The sequence below is a fragment of the Protopterus annectens genome, chromosome 2.part0 (genome assembly GCF_019279795.1).
Source record: "Protopterus annectens isolate FY-2018-M chromosome 2.part0, PAN1.0, whole genome shotgun sequence".
Lineage (NCBI taxonomy): Eukaryota > Metazoa > Chordata > Ceratodontiformes > Protopteridae > Protopterus > Protopterus annectens.
The window spans coordinates 39,051,376-39,073,875 of NC_056728.1; the positions used below are offsets into that span (position 1 = coordinate 39,051,376).

At 36.6% G+C, this 22,500-nt stretch overlaps 1 protein-coding gene across 3 annotated transcripts in view; it reads left to right on the forward strand.

Moving 5' to 3' along the window:
• COL6A3 (collagen type VI alpha 3 chain) overlaps positions 1-22,500 on the forward strand; it is a 739,239-nt gene that overhangs the window by 216,893 nt on the left and 499,846 nt on the right. For all 3 annotated transcript variants that reach the window (XM_044060522.1, XM_044060523.1, XM_044060525.1), the window contains one exon: positions 20,965-21,537. In XM_044060522.1, coding sequence (XP_043916457.1) covers positions 20,965-21,537 — 573 coding nt within the window. The remainder of the gene's footprint in view (positions 1-20,964; positions 21,538-22,500) is intronic.

A 22,500-nucleotide genomic window follows, 5' to 3' on the forward strand; every position in this document is an offset into this window, starting at 1 on the left:
TCCCCTCATTTGTCTGAGTCTTCTGCAGAACATCCCCCTGAAAAAGCTCCTCAGAAGTATAAGTGCAAGAGGAGGCACAATGACTCCCCACAGGATTTGTTAACATTGGATACAAATTTCGATTAAGGGGAAGGGTCCCCAGATCACCTCTTGAGCACATTTCCTTCAGAGAAATTCATGAATTTTTGAGACAGAGAGGTGGTTGGTCTTCCAAAGCATCTTCTCAGGAGTAATCCATTTTCCTTGAAGCTTTTGGCACTGACTCAGTTGCTTCATGGGTGGTCTCCCTGGCTGATGTGATAATTGACCTGATCTCTCACTGGGCATGTAAGGAACTAGATGTGGGGGAACTGATTTCAAAGAAACCCGATAAGTATTTAGTAGCCCCTAAAGACTGTTCTTATTGGAACAAAGGTCTGGCTCTGGATGCAATGGTGGTAGCAGCAGCCACCAAAAAGAAGCTCGCAGAGTAGTACTCATCTGTCCACATTCCTAATAGGAAGTCAAGGGCTTTGAACAGATATGGCAAGCATGTTTATGCTTCAGCAACCTTTTCCTTGAGGTCACTGAATTTCTTGGCACACATGATGAGGTTTCAGATGGGCTTGACTAAGGAACTGTGCAAGTCCCTCTCTGGGTCCATGATGGTGAAAGAAATCCCTTTCAAAAGCCTCCATGCGATTAATTTCTAATGTGATGGAAGGTGTTTTGAGAGCTGCAGGCACAGGCATTACAGTAGGGAGGCATGCCTGGATTATGCTTGTGTGATTTTGTGGAATCATTTGAGACATGTTTCATCAATGATTGATTCTTTTGATGGATCAAATGTTTTCAGTCCAAAGATTAGAAACACAGTTTCCAGGAGTGAAAATGGAGTGAAAACTCTTTATGCCATAGGAATACACTTTTTGATCCTTCAGAGGATCTTTTCTAGGAACCATAAAGGGAGTAGGAAATGTAGTTCCATAAGTCTCAAAGTTTTTCCCCCAAGACAAGACTCTTCTGGAGATTGATCCCCTGAGGCAGGCGGAGAGGAGTGTTCTAATGGTAGACATCACCCTCATTGCAGAAGGGGTCCATAGAACCAAGGTGTTAGAGGTCCCTTCATTGAAAAGCCTTGACAGTGCTCTGAAGGTTGCCTGACTGCTGCAATCTGAGTCAGTTGGGGGGGGGGGTGCTTATCTGTGCATCCAGAGGCCTAGATGTCCATCACCAAAGATGTCTGGGTACAGTCAGTAGTCAGTCATCATGAGAGGCTCTCATATCCCTTTTATTAATTTACCACCAAAAACAAATAAATCCCTCAACATTCCACCCCACCAAAGAAAAGCAGTGGCATTGGAAATAATAAAAAGTTGCTAACAAAAAAAGTCATCCAAAAGGCCCCACAATATCATCAAGGGTTTGGAACTTATTCGAGGTTCTTTTTAATGCCATAAAAGAACTAGGACCTCAGGCCAATCCTGGACCTAAGTTATCTAAATCTATTTGTCAAACACTTGAAGTTCTGAATGGCCACAGTATAGGCCATTCTCCTGCTGTTATGAAAGGATGATTGGATATACTCACTCTACCTTCAGGATGCATACCATCACATCAAAATAGACAGAGGATCCAGAAGATTTCTGCACTTCAAACTGGGAAGCAGTCATTTCCAGTTCAGAACCTTGCCCTTTGACCTCATCAGAGCCCCCCTCCTCCCCATGTTCACAAAATGAATGGCATTGGTTGCAGCTCATCTAAGACTGCAAGGGTTCCAGGCGTTCCCTTACATGGATGACTGGCTCCTCACTGCTCCCAACAAGCATCTTCTAGTCTGCACCAGGTATTGTCTTCTTTGACTTTGCTCCAAACTAGGTATTACAGTGAATTCCAACAAATTACAGCTATCCCTGGCATGAGTTATGGAGTTCATAGGCACACACTTGGGCATTACTTTATGGAGTTCATAGGCACACACTTGGACATTACTTTATGGAGTTCATAGACACACACTTGGACATCACTTCTCAAGTAGCAAGGTTACCACAAGCCATGTTGTCCACACTAAGGAATCAGGCCTCACAACTGCTTTCCTTTCAAACTCCTCTGGTCAGGTTGCTCCTATGGCTTCTAGGGTTGATGGCAGCAATGATCATTCTTGTTCCCCTGCCAAGATTCTTTGAGAGTTTTGCAATGGATATTAGTAGTCCAGTGGTCTCTTAGGTGCCAACCTATGAAATTTCCAGTTTGTCTTACAAAAATCTGCAGAGACAATGTAACTTGGTGGATCCAGTCACTGGATGTCTCTAAGGCTGTCCCTTTGTTCCCTGTTTACCCAAAGCCACAGTCATCACTGATGCTTCTTAGTTGAGTTTGAGAGACATTATATGGAGAAGATGGTCCAAGGCACGTTGTTCACTTTAGAGACCAGTCTTCACCTCAGGATCATAGAGATAAAGGCAGTTCTGTTAGTTTTGCAGATCTTCCAGGACATCATTCCTTTAGAGATGATATCCATACAGACAGACAGTATGTCAGTGGTCTGGTACATCGACAAACATGGGTGAATGCACTCCTATCCCTAATGTAAAGAAGCAATGAGAGAGTGGCAGTGGGCGATTTCCTCTGCTTACTTTCCAATAATGATGTGCATACCAGGCAGGTCCAATGTATTAGCAGGCAGATTGAGGAGGTCTCTCCTACTACCTCATGAGCCGACTCTCAACATAACAGTAGCCAAACAAACTTTTCATCAATGGGGCCAACCATGCTGTGCTCTCTTTTCTTCTTCTGCCAAGTTCCCAGTGCAGCAGGTTCTTTGCTCTAATCCTTTCATGGGGGGGGGGGTCACCAAGGGATGCCCTGATCCACAATTGACCTTCGATCTTCTTTATGCAAACCTGCCAACCCCACTAATTCTGAAATTTGTTCAGAAAGCATCTTGACAGAAGACCATGGTCATCCTCATTGCCTCCTTCTGGCCTTGACAGGTGTGGTTCCCTTTCATTTGGCCTCATTTGATACACCTTCTTTGGGTACTGGACCCAGATTCAGATCTTGTGTCTCATCCATCTAGGATGCCTCACCTAAACATTCTAGCCCTCAAGTTGACCACATGGTTTCTCAGACTTCCAGTGATGGTTAGGCAGTCCAGGCTTTCTTCTAAAGTAGTACATATTATCACATCATCTCAGAAAGGCTCAACTAGGACAAGGTTTTCCACTTGGGCTTCTGACAGAAAGTTAGACCTTTTTCACCCCCCCCCCCCCCCCACACACACACACACAGTGGTATCAGAACTGTTATAGTTCCTTGTCACAGTTTTCCATAGTGGAGCCAGTTACTCCACAATTAAAGTTCAGTTAGCTGGGATGTCTAATTTCCACATGGGTGAGAATCATTCATCTTTGACCTCTCTTAAATTGTGCAAAACCTTCCTCAGGGGGTCCTTTCTTCCCAAACCACCTGTCAAAGACACCACTCCTCTTTGGACCTTTAGTATGCTTCTACAAATGCTAATGCTGTCTCCATTCAAACCAGCAGTCAAAGTTGACCTAAAGTTCCTGTCAAGGACAGCTATTTTTTGGTGGCTATTACATCAGTCAGCAGAGTTTCCAAACTCTAGGCCTTGTCTTGTCAGCCTCCATGTATAAGTTTTCATATAGACACTGTTTCTTTATGCACCAGTTTCTCTTTTCTAACCAAGATAGTTTCAGAGGCAGCACTCAATCAAACTATTAGTTTGCCAGTTTTCTTTCTTTCCTGCATTTGGTTACTGGGATGGTCCACTGGGCCTAAGTGAGCCCATTTTCAGTGGAGGCCCAGGGAGAAAAGCTACACATATATAACCAGTAGATACAAGAACACACAATAAAGAATGACATATAATTACAATAGAATAAATATCAGAAATTGACACTGGTCCGTAGTATAGACAGCCACTTTCTTTCCTAACTTCACTAATAAAGGGAAATATATGCTTCATTTGTTGGATGTACATAGACAATTGTGATTCTACCTTCACAGGATGAAGCCCTTCAGGAAGTCAGACCAATTATTTATCTGCTTTTCCAGAGCAAAACTGGGTCAGGCTGTGTCAAAAGTTACATTGGCTAGATGGCTGGATATCTGCATTTCTCAAGTTTATCAGAACAAAGGCTTGCCTTTAAAAAAACCCCCCAAAGGCACATTTAGCAAGAACAGTTTCCACTTCTGCCTTTTTGTCTAGGACATCAATTGAAGCTATTCGTGCTGCTGTCGCTTAGTCCAATGCTCATACATTTATTGCCCATTACAAACTGGATATTTCTCCATAGATAGGACAGCTTTTGTTCCACTGTCCTCTGGAATATCCTTCCATGAATACCATCCTGGGATTCAAGTAGCTGGGGACTCTATTGGATAGCATAGAAACCCAACAAGGCCAGTACTCAAAGTCCATGTGCCAAAATAACTTTATTTCAACCAACCAAAAACAGATGTTTCAGCATCAAGCCTTCATCAGTGTTATCTGAAAGAACCAGATATCCTGCCTTAAAAAGCAATAGAACTACAATGATTGGTTAATTATAATTGTGTACTAAGTCCGGAAGGGAACCCCCCCCCCCCACAGCTTGATAATCCACATTTTTTTTCTTTTCTAGTTAACAAACTGTGCCATCCACTTTTATTTCTTCTTCTAAAGTTATTCTAGCTATAATTACAAAATTGAATTTGGCTGTCTGATGTATGTTTAAATAAAGCATTTGAACTCCATCTACATCTTATATCACTAAGATGCTCAGAAACTCTAATTTTAAAGGGATGCAAAGTTTGTCCAATATAAAATGCCGAGCAGCAACAGGTCACTAAATAGATGACCCAATCTGTATTACAGTTGCCAAAAACTTGAATTTCAAAAACAACAGAAGTATTTTTAGAAGTAAAACCTTTAGTTTTTCATACATACTTACAAAAACTACAGTTGCCACAAGGGTAACAACCTGATAAGGTGTAACCCTCAATAGTGTTTTGGTCTGTATTGAGGTTTGAAGGAGTCAATTTCTTATAGTGATTAAACCAACTACTTAAAGTTTTACCCTTCCTATAAGAAAATAGGCATTTTGATGGTAATACATTATTTAAAATGTGCATCTGCTAATATGTCCCAATGTTTTTGTACCAGATCCATAAAAATTGTATATTGCCGCCATAATTCATAACCAGTCTCAAAAGCTGTTTATGAATATATCTCGTTTTGTACTGTAACAACTGGGACCAGTCCATGAAATGAACCAGCGTAGAAATGTTGATCACCTGAGCGCAATCATAACCCCTATCAATAAACCTCATAATGAGGTCTTTGTTTTGGGTTAATAAGTCCTGTTCTGAAGAACAAATCCTATATTTCTTCAGAAATTGAGATTTAGGAATATTTATTATAATGTGGGGGGATGGCACCTGTTGGCATGTAAACGTATATGACTATGAGGATGTTTCCTATATAGAGTACTGGCTAAAGTACCATCCTCATGTGCAGATACCATTACATCCAGAAACACAATGCTGGTTTGGTGAAAATTTAGAGTAAAATTAATCCCCCACTTATTCTCAATAAGATAGTCCACAAACTCCTGTAAATATTCCAAATCTGATCTCCATACAACCCAACAATCATCCAAATATCTACACCAGACGTCTAATGAATCCAAAAAAAAAAATGTTATAATTATCGTAAATGATTTGTTCTTAAATTTACCCTATAAATAAGTCTGCATAAATGGGAACAAAAAAAGCCCCCATAGTTATACATTTTAACTGCAAGTAACATTCATCCTTGAAGTAAAAAAATATTTTTGGTTAATACATGTTCAGTTAAACAGAGCAAAAATGTATTAAAACCAGGAGTGTATATAGCCCCCCAGTTTAAACAATACTCCAAGGCCAGCAGAACTGCCCAATGTAGAATGTTAGTATATAGGGCCGTGAGATCTAGGGTACACAGATACCATCCCTTTTCAAGTTGAGTATCCTGTATGATATTGAGTAAATTTGTGGTATCTTGAGTACATGATCTTACTAAACTGAGCAGTGGCTTAAAGTATTGGAATAAAAAGGATAATAATGCCTGTTAATGATCACCTCCCCGAAACTATAGGTTGATCTGGTGGTTGCCATAAATCCTTGTGGATTTTTAGAAATAAATAAAAATATTTTTGGAGGGATCAGGAACTGTTAAATGATAAACCGTTTCCTTGAAAATAATGTCTTCCTCTAAGGCCAGTTCCAAACATTTATCGATTTCAGATTTGAATTTAGGGATAGAATCCTAAAACATCATCTGTTAATAGAATTGATGATCCAGCAGTTGTTTTTTAGCTTCAGAAAAGTACATGGATCAGTCCCAAACTACTACAACCCCCCCTTTGTCAGCAGTATTGATAATTAATTGTTTATTATTACTCAAAGATTTAAGGGCCTGGAATTGTTTTTTTAGTTAAATTATTATTTTAATTTTCCTATAGGAATTGTAAGAAAAATGCAAATCATGAATCTGTTATTGTTAAAACACCTCCACATACTTATTCATGGGAGGTGAAAACATCTAAACTTAAAACCCACATTATCTTGGTCATCGTTAGGCTTATCATAAAAAAATTGTTCTGATGTTGTCAAGCTTCACGTAATCCTTTGAGCCTCAGAACCAACTTGGACATTTTTCCAGCTTGCGCCTCCCAAAACTCTTCAGCTAGGCTCTACCCATAATGCTCCTTATTAAATTACCTCAGATTTCATTTGCCGCTTTGTGGTATCAGATGCGTCCAACCTATCTCTTGAGTTTTGGCATTGTAATATTGTAAATTTATAAACTTTTTGTGTTTATTTAATTTTTTCTGTAACTCTTTTGTATGTTTGCTATAGTCTCTAAGGTTTCTACCCCCTCCTCTCTTATTTCAGTGTGTGTGTGAGTGCTTTCTCCCTTACATTACTTTCTGCCATTAGGTAGTTTAATGTACCATTGTTGGTGATTCCTTTCTCTGCTTCCTTTACCTCAGGATAATCTTTCTTACCATCATTGGTAATTTTTCCCCCTTTTCTTGTCCTTTTTCAAAAAAAAAAGAGAATATTTCTTTCTGTTTCTCTTCCTCTGCGTGCATGTGTTAGAGTGCCTTAGGCCTTTATTTTGTTACCACGGCTGATAAATCTGCTAAAGGCACCTCTGAGTTTAAGAGGTGCCAAAAATGTGACAGAAAAATGCCCAACTTAGATGGACAAACTTTCTGTTTATTGTGGTTAGGTGCTGTCCATCTCTAGGAGGATTGTACTGTTTCCCATGGTTTCTCTCCCATAACCTTGACTGAGCACAGAAACAAACTTATTTTAAAGGGACTCCTGAAGAATGATTTTGAAGAAGCGATTCCAAGAATGAAGCCAGCTCTTCCTCTTCTTCATCTTCATCATCCAAAACCAAAAAATGACCACATTAGGTTCAGACAAGTTCCTCACAACTGCCTGTTAAATTGACCAAACCACCTATGACATTGACTGCATCTTTGGCACCTGTAGGTGAAGATGATTTATCTTTGAGACAAACTTCAGTGCAAACATCTGGGGCTTTGGTACCAGCTGATCATCAGTACTGAAACAGCCTCATCCTATTTCCTTATGAAGGACCTCTTATTCTCCATCAATAGACCTGTTTTTTGACCACCCACCAAGTTCCATTTTAGAACCAACACTAGCTAGGCCCCCATCAGACTGCTCTATTTAGTCTACTAAGAGCCTTTTCAAGTCAGATATTATGAGACTGGTCAACCAGCTCCTGACAGTGGGGGAATTGCCTTCACCCTCGGTTCCAAGCCAACTCAGCTCCAGAGCTGGTCCTTTCTCGACGCCCATTCAGATTCCTCCTCTGACTCCAGATGAGATTTCGGAGCCTCTGGTACCAACTTACCTGGCTCCAACTGCCTTGGTGCTGGTTAGAGATACTTCCTCAGCACTGATGATTGCCTTGAGCTCTTCTGGTTTGTCAGAACCGCAGACATCCCAGAGTCAAGGCTTCGTTGCTGGTTCTGAGCAGCAGGGTTCAACTTCAGTACTTTCACAGCCCTCCATGCCTCTTGAAGCTTCGGCATTCTTAAGCTCGACCTTGGCTTCTACCCCAGAGGTGGCTTCCTCAGTGTGTGGTGGGACTATGGTTCAGAAAGAGTCTACTTCAGTCTCTGGCTCCCATCCCTCTATAGGGGGAGGGGCCTGACTTTTGGACCATGGAGAAGGCTTTGTCCATTGTGGACTCACAGTCTATGCGATCCCTGTTGGGCCAAGTATCTTGTACATCCCCTTGAATGGAGCTTCCTCCAGGCTCATCTCTGGGACAGAGGGCACAGACGCCTCAGGAATTAGCCACCATGGTGATTTCTTCCTTGGATACCTCTCTGGAACATCCCACAGAAGAGGTACCTTGGAAGAAAAAGTGCAAGAGGAAACACTTGTCCTCCCTGGAAGAGTCTTTTACAGAGGGTACTGATTTCAATGAAGGGGAAGGTTCCCCTAGGTCATCCCTTGATGATGTTTTCTTCGGGGACATCCTAGAAATCCTGAAACAGAGGGGTGGCTGGACTTCCCTTCAACCTTCCTCAGAGGAATCACTGTACCTAGGGGCTCTTTGTGCCCAGCCCTCTACCTCTTGGATCTCTCCACCCACTGATGATCTTATTAAACTGATTGCTCAGCGGGCTTGGAAGATTCCTGACTCCATTGAGCCAATCCGTAAGAGACCTGACCAGATTCTGTCTACACCTAAAGATGAGCAACATTGGGCCAAGGGTATTCCTGTAGATGCCATGGTGATAGCAGCAGCCACCAAAAAGGAACTTGCAGAAGACATTCATACTATCCATCCTCCTAACAAGGAGTCTAGGACTATGGATAGGTTTGGGAAGCACATATATACTTTATCGACCTTTTCTCTCAAGTCCTTGAATTATATGACACTCTTTACTTGGTTGCAGAGAGATCTGATCAAAGAGCTTTCAAACACTCTTAGTGGAGCAGTAGCTGAAGGGGTCTAAGATAAGGTTATCTCTCAGCTCGCCACCCTTGAACTGATTTCCAATTCATCCATGAGGCTAATTGCTCATACAGCTGAAGGGATGACAGGAGCAGCAGGTTCAGGTGTAGCCATAAGGAGACATGCCTGGATGTGCTTGTGTAACTTTGCAGAGCCATTTAAATCTTCATTTGTCAACACTCCATTTGACAGATCATCCCTGTTTGGGCCCAAGGTTAAAGACACACTAACCAGATGTGAGAAAGATGGGAAAACTCTTTCTACTGTGGACATATGCTTCTTCTACTTCTCAATGGCCCTACTGCAGGAACCAAAGAAGTGGGAGGATATGGTTCAAAATGACCCAAGGGCCTTTCCAGGACTCATATGGCAAGGACTTCTCCTGGGGCAGAGAGGGAAGTAATAATGGAAGACATCATCCAAGAGGCAGAAGTGGCCTGCAGAACCAAGAGTCCAGAGATTCCTTCTCAGGTAACTCCTACCAGTGCTCCTGAATGGAGGCCTGATTACCTTTCAATGGAGGCAGTTGGGGGATGATTATTCCTGCATTAATCTGCCTGGCTACAGGTGACAATGGACAAATGTTTGCAGGGGATTATTTCCAGAGGATACATCATTTCCTTTTCTATAAATCCAAAAACACAAAAAAAGACTCCCAGATGTTCCACCCACTCACAGGGAAGAAGCAGTCTTACAAATTCAAAACTGCTCAATAAAAGAGTAATCCAGTCAGTCCCACCAGTCCAGAGAGGATCCAGAATCTACTCAAGGTTCGATTTAATGTTAAAAAAAAACAAGGGACTGGAGACCAATTTTGGATCTCAGCCAATTGAACAAATCAGTTCAACAAACCAAATTCCAGATGGTCTTGTTACAGTCAGTACTTCCATTTGTTTGGAAAAAGATGACTGAATGTGCTCAATAGATCTTCAGGATGTGTATGATCACGTAAAAATGGACAGGCGCTCCAGAAGATTCCTGTGTTTCTGGCTGGGAACCATTAACTATCAGTTCAGGGCACTGCCCTTTGGCCTCACTATGACCACCAGGGTGTTCACCAAATGCATGGCAGTGATAGCACCACATCTCAGACTGCTAGGATTCTGAGTATTTCCATATCTTGATGACTGGCATTGTACTGCTTCCACCAGGCATCAACTTGTAATTCATGAGATTACAGCCTTCATCTCTGCACCACCTTAGGAATCACAATAAATTATGGAAAATCCCATTTTTGAACCCACACAACAGCTGGAATTCATTAGAGCTATACTAGACACAGTCATGGGATTTGCATCACTCCCATTAGAGAGGCTCCTGAGGATCAGATCAGAAGTAAACCACATCATTCAGAACAGAATTGTTCCAGCAAGACTCATCCTGCAGGCTTGAGGGTCAATGGCAGCCACTTTTACCCTAGTTTCTATGGCCAGATAGCATATGCAGATTCTTCAATGGCTTTTGGCCTCCCAATGGTTTAAACCAAACGATGTATCATCAGATTTTGATAATCAATTGTTGCAAGTAACACCTATCATGTTGACTCATTTCCCATAAAATCTTGTCAGGCCGTCCCTTTGTCCTACCTCAGCCCTAAGCCATAGTGACCATGGATGCTTCCCAGATAGGATGGGGGAAATTATCTGGGAAGGACAGTCCAAGGCACTTGGTCCCAGATAAAGATCAATTTGCATATCTGTATTCTACAGATGAAGGTGGTGCTCTTAGCGTTGCTAGCATTTCAAGAGACCCTCACCTTTGGAACAGTGGCAATACAAACAGACAACATGTTGGTAGTCTGGTATATCAACAAACAAAGGGGGACCAAGTCTTACCCATTTTGTTAAGAAGCCCTCAGAGTAAGGCAATGGGCAATTTCTTCTAACTGCTTTTTAATGGCAACTCACATTCCTTGGAGCTCCAACGTGATTGTGGACAAGTTGAGCAGAACTTTCCTAATGCCTCATGAGTGGTCTCTCAATCTAGTAGTGGTGGAAAAGATTTTCCACCACTAAGGTCAAACTTGCTGTGCTCTATTTGTGTCCCCTCTGAACAACAACTGCAGCAGTTACTTTGCCCTAATCCTCCCTCCGGAGGAGTCACTCAGGGTCTCTGTTCTCCGTGATCACCCTTCTGGTCTACTGTATACTTTCCCCCCGACTCCTCTGATATGTCAATTGCTAAAGAAAGCCAAGAGGTTGAAGAACAAAATCATCCTCATTGCTCCGTTCCAGCCTCGACAAGTTTGGTTTCTCTTCCTTTGGCCTCACCTACTTCAGAAACTTTGGATTGTTGACCCATTTCCAGACCTGTTATCTTATTATTTTATTTATTTTATTTTACATTTGTTGACTGGGCTAGTCCAACTGGATATATATCCCTTTTCAGTGGAGGCCGGGGGAGAAAAGCTCCAACAAACAAAAAAAATAGTATCATTTATAATATGAGACATTTGCAAATACAGCTAAAATTACAGATACATATCCCATTCATTACATTTTGCATTTCTGTAAACAGAATCATGGTACATTTCAGCTATGGTTAGCCATTCAAAAAATTCCCTAATAAAAATTGAATATAAGAGAATACTTTCTTTGTAGTTAACCTATATACACTAGTAGTTAACATAAAAGTAACAAATTTATACAGGTATGGAGATAAATACTTTGAGAAAATAGAGTGAGTTAGTTAGTCAGGGTTTGAACAAGGGCATAGCCACTGTGATTTAAGGTATGGCTTCAATTTGTTTTTAAATAATGTTGTAGAGGTAATGGTGGTTAGGCATTTTGGGAGGGAGTTCCAGGTTTTGCCTACAGTATTGGTGAATAAGGAGTCACCAGCCAAGTTGTTAGCTTTACCTATTTGTACAAGTACTTTATTTTCTGAGCGTAGGGTCTTGAGGTTGTTATAGGGGGTGATTAGATTCAAAAGAACAAACAAACTTTGTACTCAATGACAAAGCGAAAAGCCACCAGCTGGAGATGAAATAAATTTATTTTGTACAAGAACAAGAAACGAACTTCGAAATTTACAAGAACACAAATAAAAATAATGTAAGCACTTTCGTTTAATTAATATTAAACTTCATCAGACAGTGTTTTAAAAATCGTCACTTCCTTTTATAATCTCCTGTAATTCAAAAAACCCCACCATATGACTCTTGAAACCTCGCGCATGCCTAGTGATACTATAAGGGAAGACAGAATCAAAAATTATTCTCTTTATAGTAAATCTATTTAAACTTTATGGTTATAAAATTACACCTCCATTATGAATCAAATATCCAAATTTTATTACAATTAACTATGTAAACAATCAATTATTATTTAATTAAAAAAATTCTTAAAATTGCAAATATATATATATATATATATAAATATCTCAAAAATTAGTTAATATATTAATATATTAATAAATTAATATATGATGCCAGCCTCACAAAATAGTTTTAAATTCTAATAGTACTATTGACATTTTCTATATAATAATTATATATTAATTATGGATAATAAATAATAATTAACATTTTTTTATAATATATATAAAAAAAATATATATAAATATAATTTAATTTAATCTTTGATTTTCTTTCTATTTAATGACTTCAGTTTTAAAATTGGGGCTATTGAACTACGTTCATTAATTCCTGGCCATGTATCCGCTTGTACTATAATTTGCCATTGTAACTCTTTTTGTTCTAAAAATAAGCCCCAAGGACATTTATCTTCTATTTCTACATGGTCAATAACTGTAAAATAAAACTGATGATTAATGAATTCATTAATATGTTTTGCTAAGGCATTATTTGTTTTATTTTTCTTTATAGAATATTCATGTTCATAGATCCTTTGTGATAACGCTCTCTCTGTTTTTCCTATATAAAATATAGGGCAAGAGTTACACATTGCTAAGTATACTACTGCTTTAGATTTACAATTATATTTGCTTTTTAAATATTTTTTATTTCTTAAATAAAAAGAATGTCCTTCTTTAATTTTGAAACACCAATTACAGGCTCCACATTTATTCATTCCTTTAACTATATTTCTATTTTTTATTATTATATGGGATTCAGTTTTTAGTATGTCCTTAAAACGTCTACCTTTTCTATAAACTATTTTTGGTATATCTCCTATATACCTTTTACATTGTGGGTCATCCATAAGTATTGCCCAATTATTGATAAATATTTCTCTTAGCAAATAATGTTCTTGAGAAAAAGTAATAAGGCTTTTGCAAAATTATTCTTTTCATCTTTACTTATCACAGCAGTGTTTTGATCATTTATTTTATTAGATGTATCGTTATTTATACTCACTACTAAATTTTGTTTATGTAAAATGGGGTTAAAATGAACACTTAATCTTTTATGCATTACCTCTAATATTAATGCATCGACTAATACTTGTGGAAAACATTTATTAATAAACATACTTCTTAAAAAATTACATTCTATTTCGGATTGTTCAAAATTGGTAATCATTCGTGCAGCTCTAACTGTCCCTTCACTACAGATTTTTTCTGATGTTCAGGATGAGAGCTGTTATAATGAAGAAAACTATTCAAATTTGATTCTTTTCTATGAATTGCTGCAATATACGTTTCATTTTCTAAATCTTTCGTAAATTGTATGTCTAAATAATTGATACTATGTTCATTAATATTCCATGTAAATTAAAAAAAATTCTGTAGTTCCATTAATATATATTAAAAATTAATTTAAAACTTCTATAGTACCATTCCAAATGAGGCAGACATTATCTTGAAAAAGGTGATAAGATTTAATGAATGTAAAATATTTACTATTAAAAACATATTTTTTCTCCCAGAAAGCCATAACAAGGTTTGCATATGTGCCTCCACATGGAGAGCCCATTGCAGTACCTTTTTTCTGCAAGAAATATTTTTTATCAAACATTATAAAATTATTATTCAAAATTATTTCCAAAAGTTCTATTATAAGGGTAATTCATGATTGACACGGTATTGTATTAATAATTCATTAACCCATTCAAGACCTATTATTCGGGGTATAACTGTATAGAGATCACATACGTCTGTTGTCACTAAAATATCTTTCTTATTAAATTCTACTTCATTCATATGTTCTAAAAATGTCCATGAGTCTTATATATATATATTTTTCATTTTTTTATAATCTTTTTTAACTCATAGTCAACATACTTAGCACATGCTGACGTAATAGAATCTCTCCCATTTACTAACAGTCACATAGGTGGATCTCTTATATTTTTATGTACTTTTGGGTTTCCAAAAAATATAGGGATTCTGGGACATATAATATTAAGATAATTAAATAAATTTATATCTATACGCTTGTCTAAAAACATATATATTTGAGCATATATTTTTTATATGCTATATTCAATTCATTTATGGATATCTGTTCATAAGTATCAGTTTCCAAAATTAAATTTAATTTGTGGTTATATAATTCATTACTCATGATTACAGCTCCTCCACCTTTATCTGGCTTCATGATTCTATTTTTTTCTGTTTTTAATGTTGTTAAAATCTTTTGTTCTTCATCATTCCGATTTGATAAACTACTGGTTTCTCTACCAAATTTATCTAAACATTTCAATTGATATTCACACATTTTTTCATATAAAAAAAGTTTTGGGTGCAAAGGTGGATTAAAGGTACTACTAATATTAAATTTACTAGACTCATTATAAATATTATCATGATACATTAAGGTAAAAACGAGTAGGTACTTGTGTGCGAAGTGGGTATAAAATCCGTCACAGGCTTCCTGTAGTAAAAATACAGTATCCCAATCAAGTCGATATAATACCAATGTAAAATCAAGTCCGTTTATTGACATTCAACGAACAGAACATAAATAAAGATGAGCGCTTTCACTAAAACTTAGCTTCTTCAGATCTTACATAAAATGATATAATTCCACCCTTTATATAGTGCTAACACTTTTCGTTAATTGAGCAAACTGCAAACAATTAAGTAATTATATAAAAAATCTGGGCTATGCTTAAAAATGCCATTTGTAAGAGCTCAGAAACACTTCAGAAAAAATCATCTGCATCGACCATTAAGTATAACAGTTTTTTGTAACGTACAGTCAAAACATAATGATAAATGCATTTAAACATTGCATCATTAAAATATTATAAATATACCCAAGAAGCATCCAATAAAAAGTGTTCAAAGCTGGTTATATCATATTATTTATGTACGAAGAATAAATATATGTATATATTAAAAATGAGTGTATGTTTGTAACAGAAATGTGTATGTATTTCTGATATCTGTAACGGGTGTATGTACATGCGTAACCACTGTATGAATAAATTAATATTTATGCACGGATCTGTATATAAAGTAAATATGATGTGATAAATCTGATAAATATAATACATGTAATGAGTATAATAAGTATGTATAAAGTTAATCGAGATATGTATATTGATCTGTATGTATAAAATAAGTTAATAAATATGTGTAAGTATGATAAATATAGTGAATGGAATAAATGCAATATATACTGTATGTATGTATAAATGAAATATGATATGAAATATAATGTATATTAAAATTAAGCCCAAGATATGTAAATGTGTGATGTGAATAAATATATATAAAAAGTATGTATATAGGCACTGTATGTATATAAATAGTGTGTTAACAGATTAAATAATCTATGTATATAAATCTGTATATATAATGAATATATGAAAATGTATATATATATATATATATATATATATATATATATATATATGACTATAAATATAATATAATTTATTGGATTATATTTTATTATTAAGTAGTTCTCTCCTGCTCTTATCAAACAATTGCAACAGTTTTGTGTGAAATGGAGAATTATAAACTAAACCTGTGGGGAAGCGTCAAAACCGCAACCCCTTAGGTATAATGTTATGTTTAATGCATTCTTTTAGATATGCATTCTCTAATTGCAATTTTTTACACTTAAGCAGTTTATAATCATAGTCATTTAACTTTGAGTCTAGTGATATAGTACCTTTACTCAGTCCACCTGAAAAGGCAAATAATGATTCCAGCCATTCATTTAAAACTGGAATGTCATTCCTTATACCATCTTTGTTCTTAGAAAAGTGCCCCAAGGCACATGATGGCTGGTATCCTCTATTATTCCCTTGCACTTGTGAATTGGTACTTTGTATCTGGTCTTGCAAACCAGTTCCAGAATTATTATCAATATTAAGATGATTACCATTCCCCAGGCATGCGGGTGTCAGGTTAAAATTACAGGCACCATTAGATGTCACAGCGTGCAAGCTCCCGTTTGCACTATTATTTTCTGAAGCATTAAGTCTCTCCTAAAAACCATCTACTCGCTGAGTAAGCTTCATGATTAAGGCTGTTAGATTTCCAATCAACCCTTTGGTCCTGTTAGTAGCGTCATCCAGACGTATGGCACTTTCGCTAACATTTGTAGACGACATGACTCAAAAGAACAAACAGACTACTCAACGACAAAGCGAAAAGCCACCAGCTGGAGATGAAATACATTTATTTTGTACAAGAGCAAGAAACGAACTTCGAAATTTACAAGAACACAAATAAAAATAATGTAAGCGCTTTTGTTTAATTAATATAAAACTTCATCAGACAGTGTTTTAAAAATCTTCACTTCCTTTTATAATCTCCTGTAATTCAAAAAAACCCGCCATATGGCTCTTGAAACCTCGAGCATGCCTAATGATACTATAAGGGAAGACAGAATCAAAAATGATTCTCTTTATATTAAATCTATTTAAACTTTATGGTTATAAAATTATACCTCCATTATGAATCAAATATCCAAATTTTATTATATTTAACTATGCAAACAATCAATTATTATTTAATTAAAAAAATTCTTAAAATTGCAAATATATATATATAATATATATATATATATATATATATATATAAATATATATATATAAATATAAATATATTATATATATATATATATATATATATATATATATATATATAAATATCTCAAAAATCAGTTAATATATTAATATATTAATATATTAATAAATTAATATATGATGCCAGCCTCACAAAATAATTTTAAATTCTAATAGTACTATTGACATTTTCTATATAAGAATTATATATTAATTATGGATAATAAATAATAATAAATTAACAATTTTTTTATATATTCAAAGTTTGTTTCTTGTTCTTGTACAAAATAAATTTATTTCGTCTCCAGCTGGTGGCTTTTCGCTTTGTCATTGAGTACATGGGGGGTGATTAGGTTAGTAAGTATAGGTGTGTTAGTAGGTTGATACAGGATCTTGTAGGCAGCTGTTAATTGATTAAATAGTATTATATTTGCCAGTTCTAGCCATCCTAGCTGTTTAAGATTATCACAATGGTGGGATCTGAAGGCAGACCCAGTTGCAAATCTGGCAACATTATTGTAGGATATTGCTAGCTTGTTGAGGTTGTTTTTACATAGTTTTGTATATATAGGTGAGGCATAGAGAAGGATCTCACCCAGAAGGAATGGTTCATTTGAATCTCCATCATCTCAAGCTCACTTCGTGGCTTCTCTAGTTCTCATGATTGCAAGGCAATTTTTCTCTTACTTCCCCGGTCCAACAAATCATTTTGGCCCACCACAAACCTTCAGCCAGAAAGCTGTATCATAACAAATGGATACAATTTGCTATATGGTCACTTGACAGTAATATCGATTCCTACACAGCACCTGTAGATAAAGATTTAGATTTTCTGGCCTTTCTTTATCAGTCTGGCTACTCAGATTCTGACATTCGAGTACATCTTGCTGTGATATCTTTTTATCATATTGGTCTTGATGGTTCTTCACTTATATCTCATAAACTTTGTAAGGCCTTTTTGAAAAGAACCTTTATGCTAAGACCTCCATTTAAAGAACCCAGTGCTTCATGGTATTTACCCCGGTCCTACAGTCTTGCACTTTGTCCCCTTTTGAACCTTCAGCAACTTGTGATTTAAAGTTTTTAACCTGGAAAGCTTTGTTTTTGATAGCTATCACTTCAGCCAAAAGAATATTGGAAATTCAAACCTTGTCCTGCAGGCCCCCCTATTTAATGTTTCATAAGGACAGGGTTTCCATCAGGATGAATCCATATTTTTGCCGAAGGTTGTCCCAGAATCAAATATCAATCAATCTTTACATCTGCCAGTCCTAATTTCTCTAATAAGGGAGAGTACTGTTTGCACTTACTGGGCATCCACAGGCAATTTAGTTTTTACCTTCACAGACCAAAGGACATTGGAAAATCCAACCAATTGTTCAGTACCTTTTCCTCACTTTCCTTAGGTGACCCAGTTTCTTAAGGTTACCTTAACTAAATGGCTTAGGGATTGTATCACTTTTATTTATCACTCAAAGGGACTTCACCCGCCATGTCCTGTGAGAGCCCATTCAACTACAGCTGTAGCAGCTTCTGTAGTTTTTCATGGTAGAGCTTATTTAGATGACATTTGTGCAGCAGCTACATGGGAATCTCCTCATACTTTTATTATTCATTACAAACTGGACCAGGTCTTTAGGGGACGTGCATTATTTGGTTCGATGGTGCTTAGGAATATTCTGTCATGAGACCTCCCAAGATTCAGGTGGCTAGGGACTCTGTTTCACAGTCAAGGATTACGTGAAGATTGGCAACATCAGATAAAGAAGTTATGTCTTACCATAATGTTCCATCTGTGTTGTCGATCTTCACTAATCCTTGACATTCCCCTCTCCTTCCCCCTGCCTAAGACACTTTGTAGACCAAATATTCTGAAAGACTGGCTTCATAATAGGGGCACAGATATGGTCTCTTATTTATTACTTCTTGTTTGCCTGTCACTATTGTAGACAAACTCGATCTGAGGTAATTTAGTAAGCAGCATTATGGGTAGAGCCTAGCTCAAGAGTTTTGGGAGGCACAAGCTGGAAAAATGGCTGAGTCAGTTCCGAGACTCAAAACCCGAGCCCACAGTCAGGGATTAGTGAAGACTGACAACACAGATGGAAATTTATGGTAATACATAACTTCTTTGTTTTAAATTCAAAATTCTACAAAAAGAAATAATATCCTGAACAAAAGTTTCTTCTGAAACCATATAACCGAGAATAAATCCCAAACTTTTATTTAATAAATCTCTTTCAATAACAGACAATTGAGTGGCAGAAATATTATGTCCATTTTGAAAAGTCCCAATTTGGGCACCATCAATTGTAGAAGTGTCTTCAGTGTGGTAATCTAGCTTACAGTGCTTATGTCCACCCAATCTGCCTCTTCTAAAGGGGCTGTATTGTTTTTCTTTTTGGCCCTAGGTGATCCAAAAGAAATATCACCCTCAGTATCAGCAGCAGATGAAAACTCAGCTCCTGAAGTATCAGTTTGTCCGTCAATGGTTTTTAATATTGACTTTTTTCTTTTTCTTTTGTAAAGAACTCCAAAGTGTTCCTTTTTATGTGCAAATTTAACATTCTTTTGAATTTGAAACTTTTTCCCATGTTCATAATCCCTAATGTCCCTTTGAAATTTTCTAAGCATACGAGACTTAAGTTTCTTTTCCATCAAAATAAGATCCTTGGTTAACTCTGAAAAGAGTTGCCTATAACTGGTTGTTCAAATGGTTAGGCCAGATTACATAAAGTTGATGTAGTATAAGTCAAATTGTCAATTTTCCATTCATAGAATGATATTAAAGTTGTAGCAAATAACGTAGGGCTGTTTGTTGTGCTGCTTGCCAATCACAGTGTAAGACCTCATCCATCCCTTTAACATAGGGTTGTATGCTCACCCTGAGCCCTCTAGGGGTGTTAATTCTCCCAGCAGGGTATCATCATGCTCTTTAGCCTTAAATTCTCCCAGCATCACTTTCATTACATATCTGTATATCGGTATTTAGCCTAGTGATCCTCATTAACTGGCTTTTAACAATACTTTAAAAAGTATGTTGTATGTGTGTACTTATTCTGTGTAGGTACCTATTAGCTTGTACCTCTTTTCTAAGGATGATAGTACATAGTTCAGTTACTTATTTACAGATATTAATGTCTAGAAAATGTATCCCTTCTCTAGAGTAGTTAAGCTTAAATCTCAGAAAATCAGGAGTACTTTGCTGCTGTTTAGCAGAAAATGCACTGAGAATAACATGAATGCTTCTGCGTTAGTCATAAAATTATGTAGGTATGTATAAGCATAGCTGTTCATTCAGAAGTACTTCTGTAACTTTACATGCCTGTAACATTTAACTGGGGGGGGTAACAGGAATAGAAAAAATAATTGTCAACAACAAGTAATATGACATGAAAAATGTAGCTAACTGCATTGTCTGAGCTGGATTGTGGGATTAGAATGATGAGGCAGTGAGATATTTCAGTACTTGCAAGAATGTCATGATGAACTAAATATTAAGTCTAGCTAACATAGTGTCACCTCATTTGTGTATCTGGATAGATTATAAACTCTTTTGTTGTTATTGTAACTTCCAAAGTAAAATGCCATCAAATATTAACTCTAACTTTCCTGAAAAAAATGATTAGAGTGATTCAGGTATAATTATTTACTGTACTTGCTGTTACACAACTGGGAGTAATGCTACTAAGGCATGTTTAGAAGTAGCATGTGTTCTGCATGGTGTTACCAGCAAACAGCTATTGCAAGTAAAACACTAGCATTCCTCAAATCCAGATATTGCTTTATCAGTTTATATCAGTGTCTGTTATATTATTTTCATATAAATGTATTTTTACTTTCAAAGGTTCCAGAATTAGTCATGTAATATTCAACATAATGCCAAATGAACATAGCATATCATTAAAATGCCTGTTGCAAAATGTTACTGTATGCCTTTTTCTTCAAGGAAAGGTTACACTGCGAATTAAAACTGAATTAATTATTTTTAATTTTGACATTTCTTAGCTCCTACAGTTCCTATGGATATGTTGTTTCTGGTTGATGGCTCTGATGGCACTGAAGACACTTTTTCGTACATGAAAGATTTTGTAAAAGAGGTGGCAAGAAAGTTAGACATTGGTCCTGATGGTGTTCGACTGGCTTTGGTCCAGTACAGTGATACAGCAAACCCAGAATTTTTTTTCAATGATCATACATCTAAAGAGGACATTCTTAATGCCATTCAGGCTGTACGGCACAGGGGAGGTTCTGATATTAATACTGGTGCGGCTTTGAATTATGCAATTAATAATGTTTTCCAAAGTAATAAGGGAAGTAGAATAAATGAAGGTGTCCGTCAAGTCTTAATCCTTCTGACAAGTGGAAGCTCCAATGATGATATCAGTGGCTCAGCTAGAGGACTTAGAAATACAGGAATTATGACTTTTGCATTTGGCAGTGGAGATGCAGATGCAGGAGAGCTGCAGAGAATTTCAAGCAGTCCTAATCAAGTGTTCATGGTACAACACTTTAATTTGCTGCCAGACTATCTTCAAAGTTTTGTGGTAACTACCATGAGGCCTTCTCCACCTGATGAAGGTTAGTAAATACCTGTTGTGTATTTATGCAGTAATCCTAAAATAATTTCTAAATTTTTAACTAATAACCAATAACCAATCTTGGGTTTGTACTTGGTACCTATTACTTGAAAATCCAAAAGCACACTTTGATAGGTTTTAGGTGAAAATTAGATGTGCAAAGATCATACTTTAATGAAACAGGCACACTGTTACTAGTGAATGAGATGGAGAAAATCAGAAAACTGACATCAAAGGAAGAGGCAGCACTGTGGTGACAGAATTTTTGTAAAACGTTGAATCAGAGGGGTGCTTTGGCTTTATCAACCCAATAGTGCAGTCTTCCTCTCCAAGTTCACACTTGGATTTATTTGATATCACTGAAGGGATGTGCCACAAGCAAATATCACAGTCAGTCATCAATTCACAGCAGTTTTTTTTTTTATTCATTTGTTGATTAGGTAAATAAATGAACTAGTTAGCATGCTTTCCCCTGAGGAGGTGCCATTACCAGACTGAGGAAATAGAATCAGAGATCCATTTCATCAAATGAAATCATGTTGGCAGTTACATTTCCACTGTTACCAAAATAACCAAAACACAAGCAATGCAAAAAATATATAAACCAAGAGTTTGGTACCTGAAAAAAATCACACAGCAACAGAAAATTGATTTAAGCATTTTCATTCTATTTACACGTAGAACTTCATCAGAACAAACTTTAAATCAGTAACAACCCTTTATAAAATAAGAAACCCATAACATCACTGAAGTAATTAACCAATAAAAACTCATTATGACAAACTATATATTAAACTTTCACAATTTACAATGTATAATTATACTGAGCGCATAACACTTGGGCTTTAATCAATAGACAAATACTAGACTATAAACATCTAAACCTTAAAAGACTATTTTCTTTTTGCCATTTTCCAACAGATGTCTGGTGTGACTGTGGGGGCTAGTATGGCATCGGCATTTG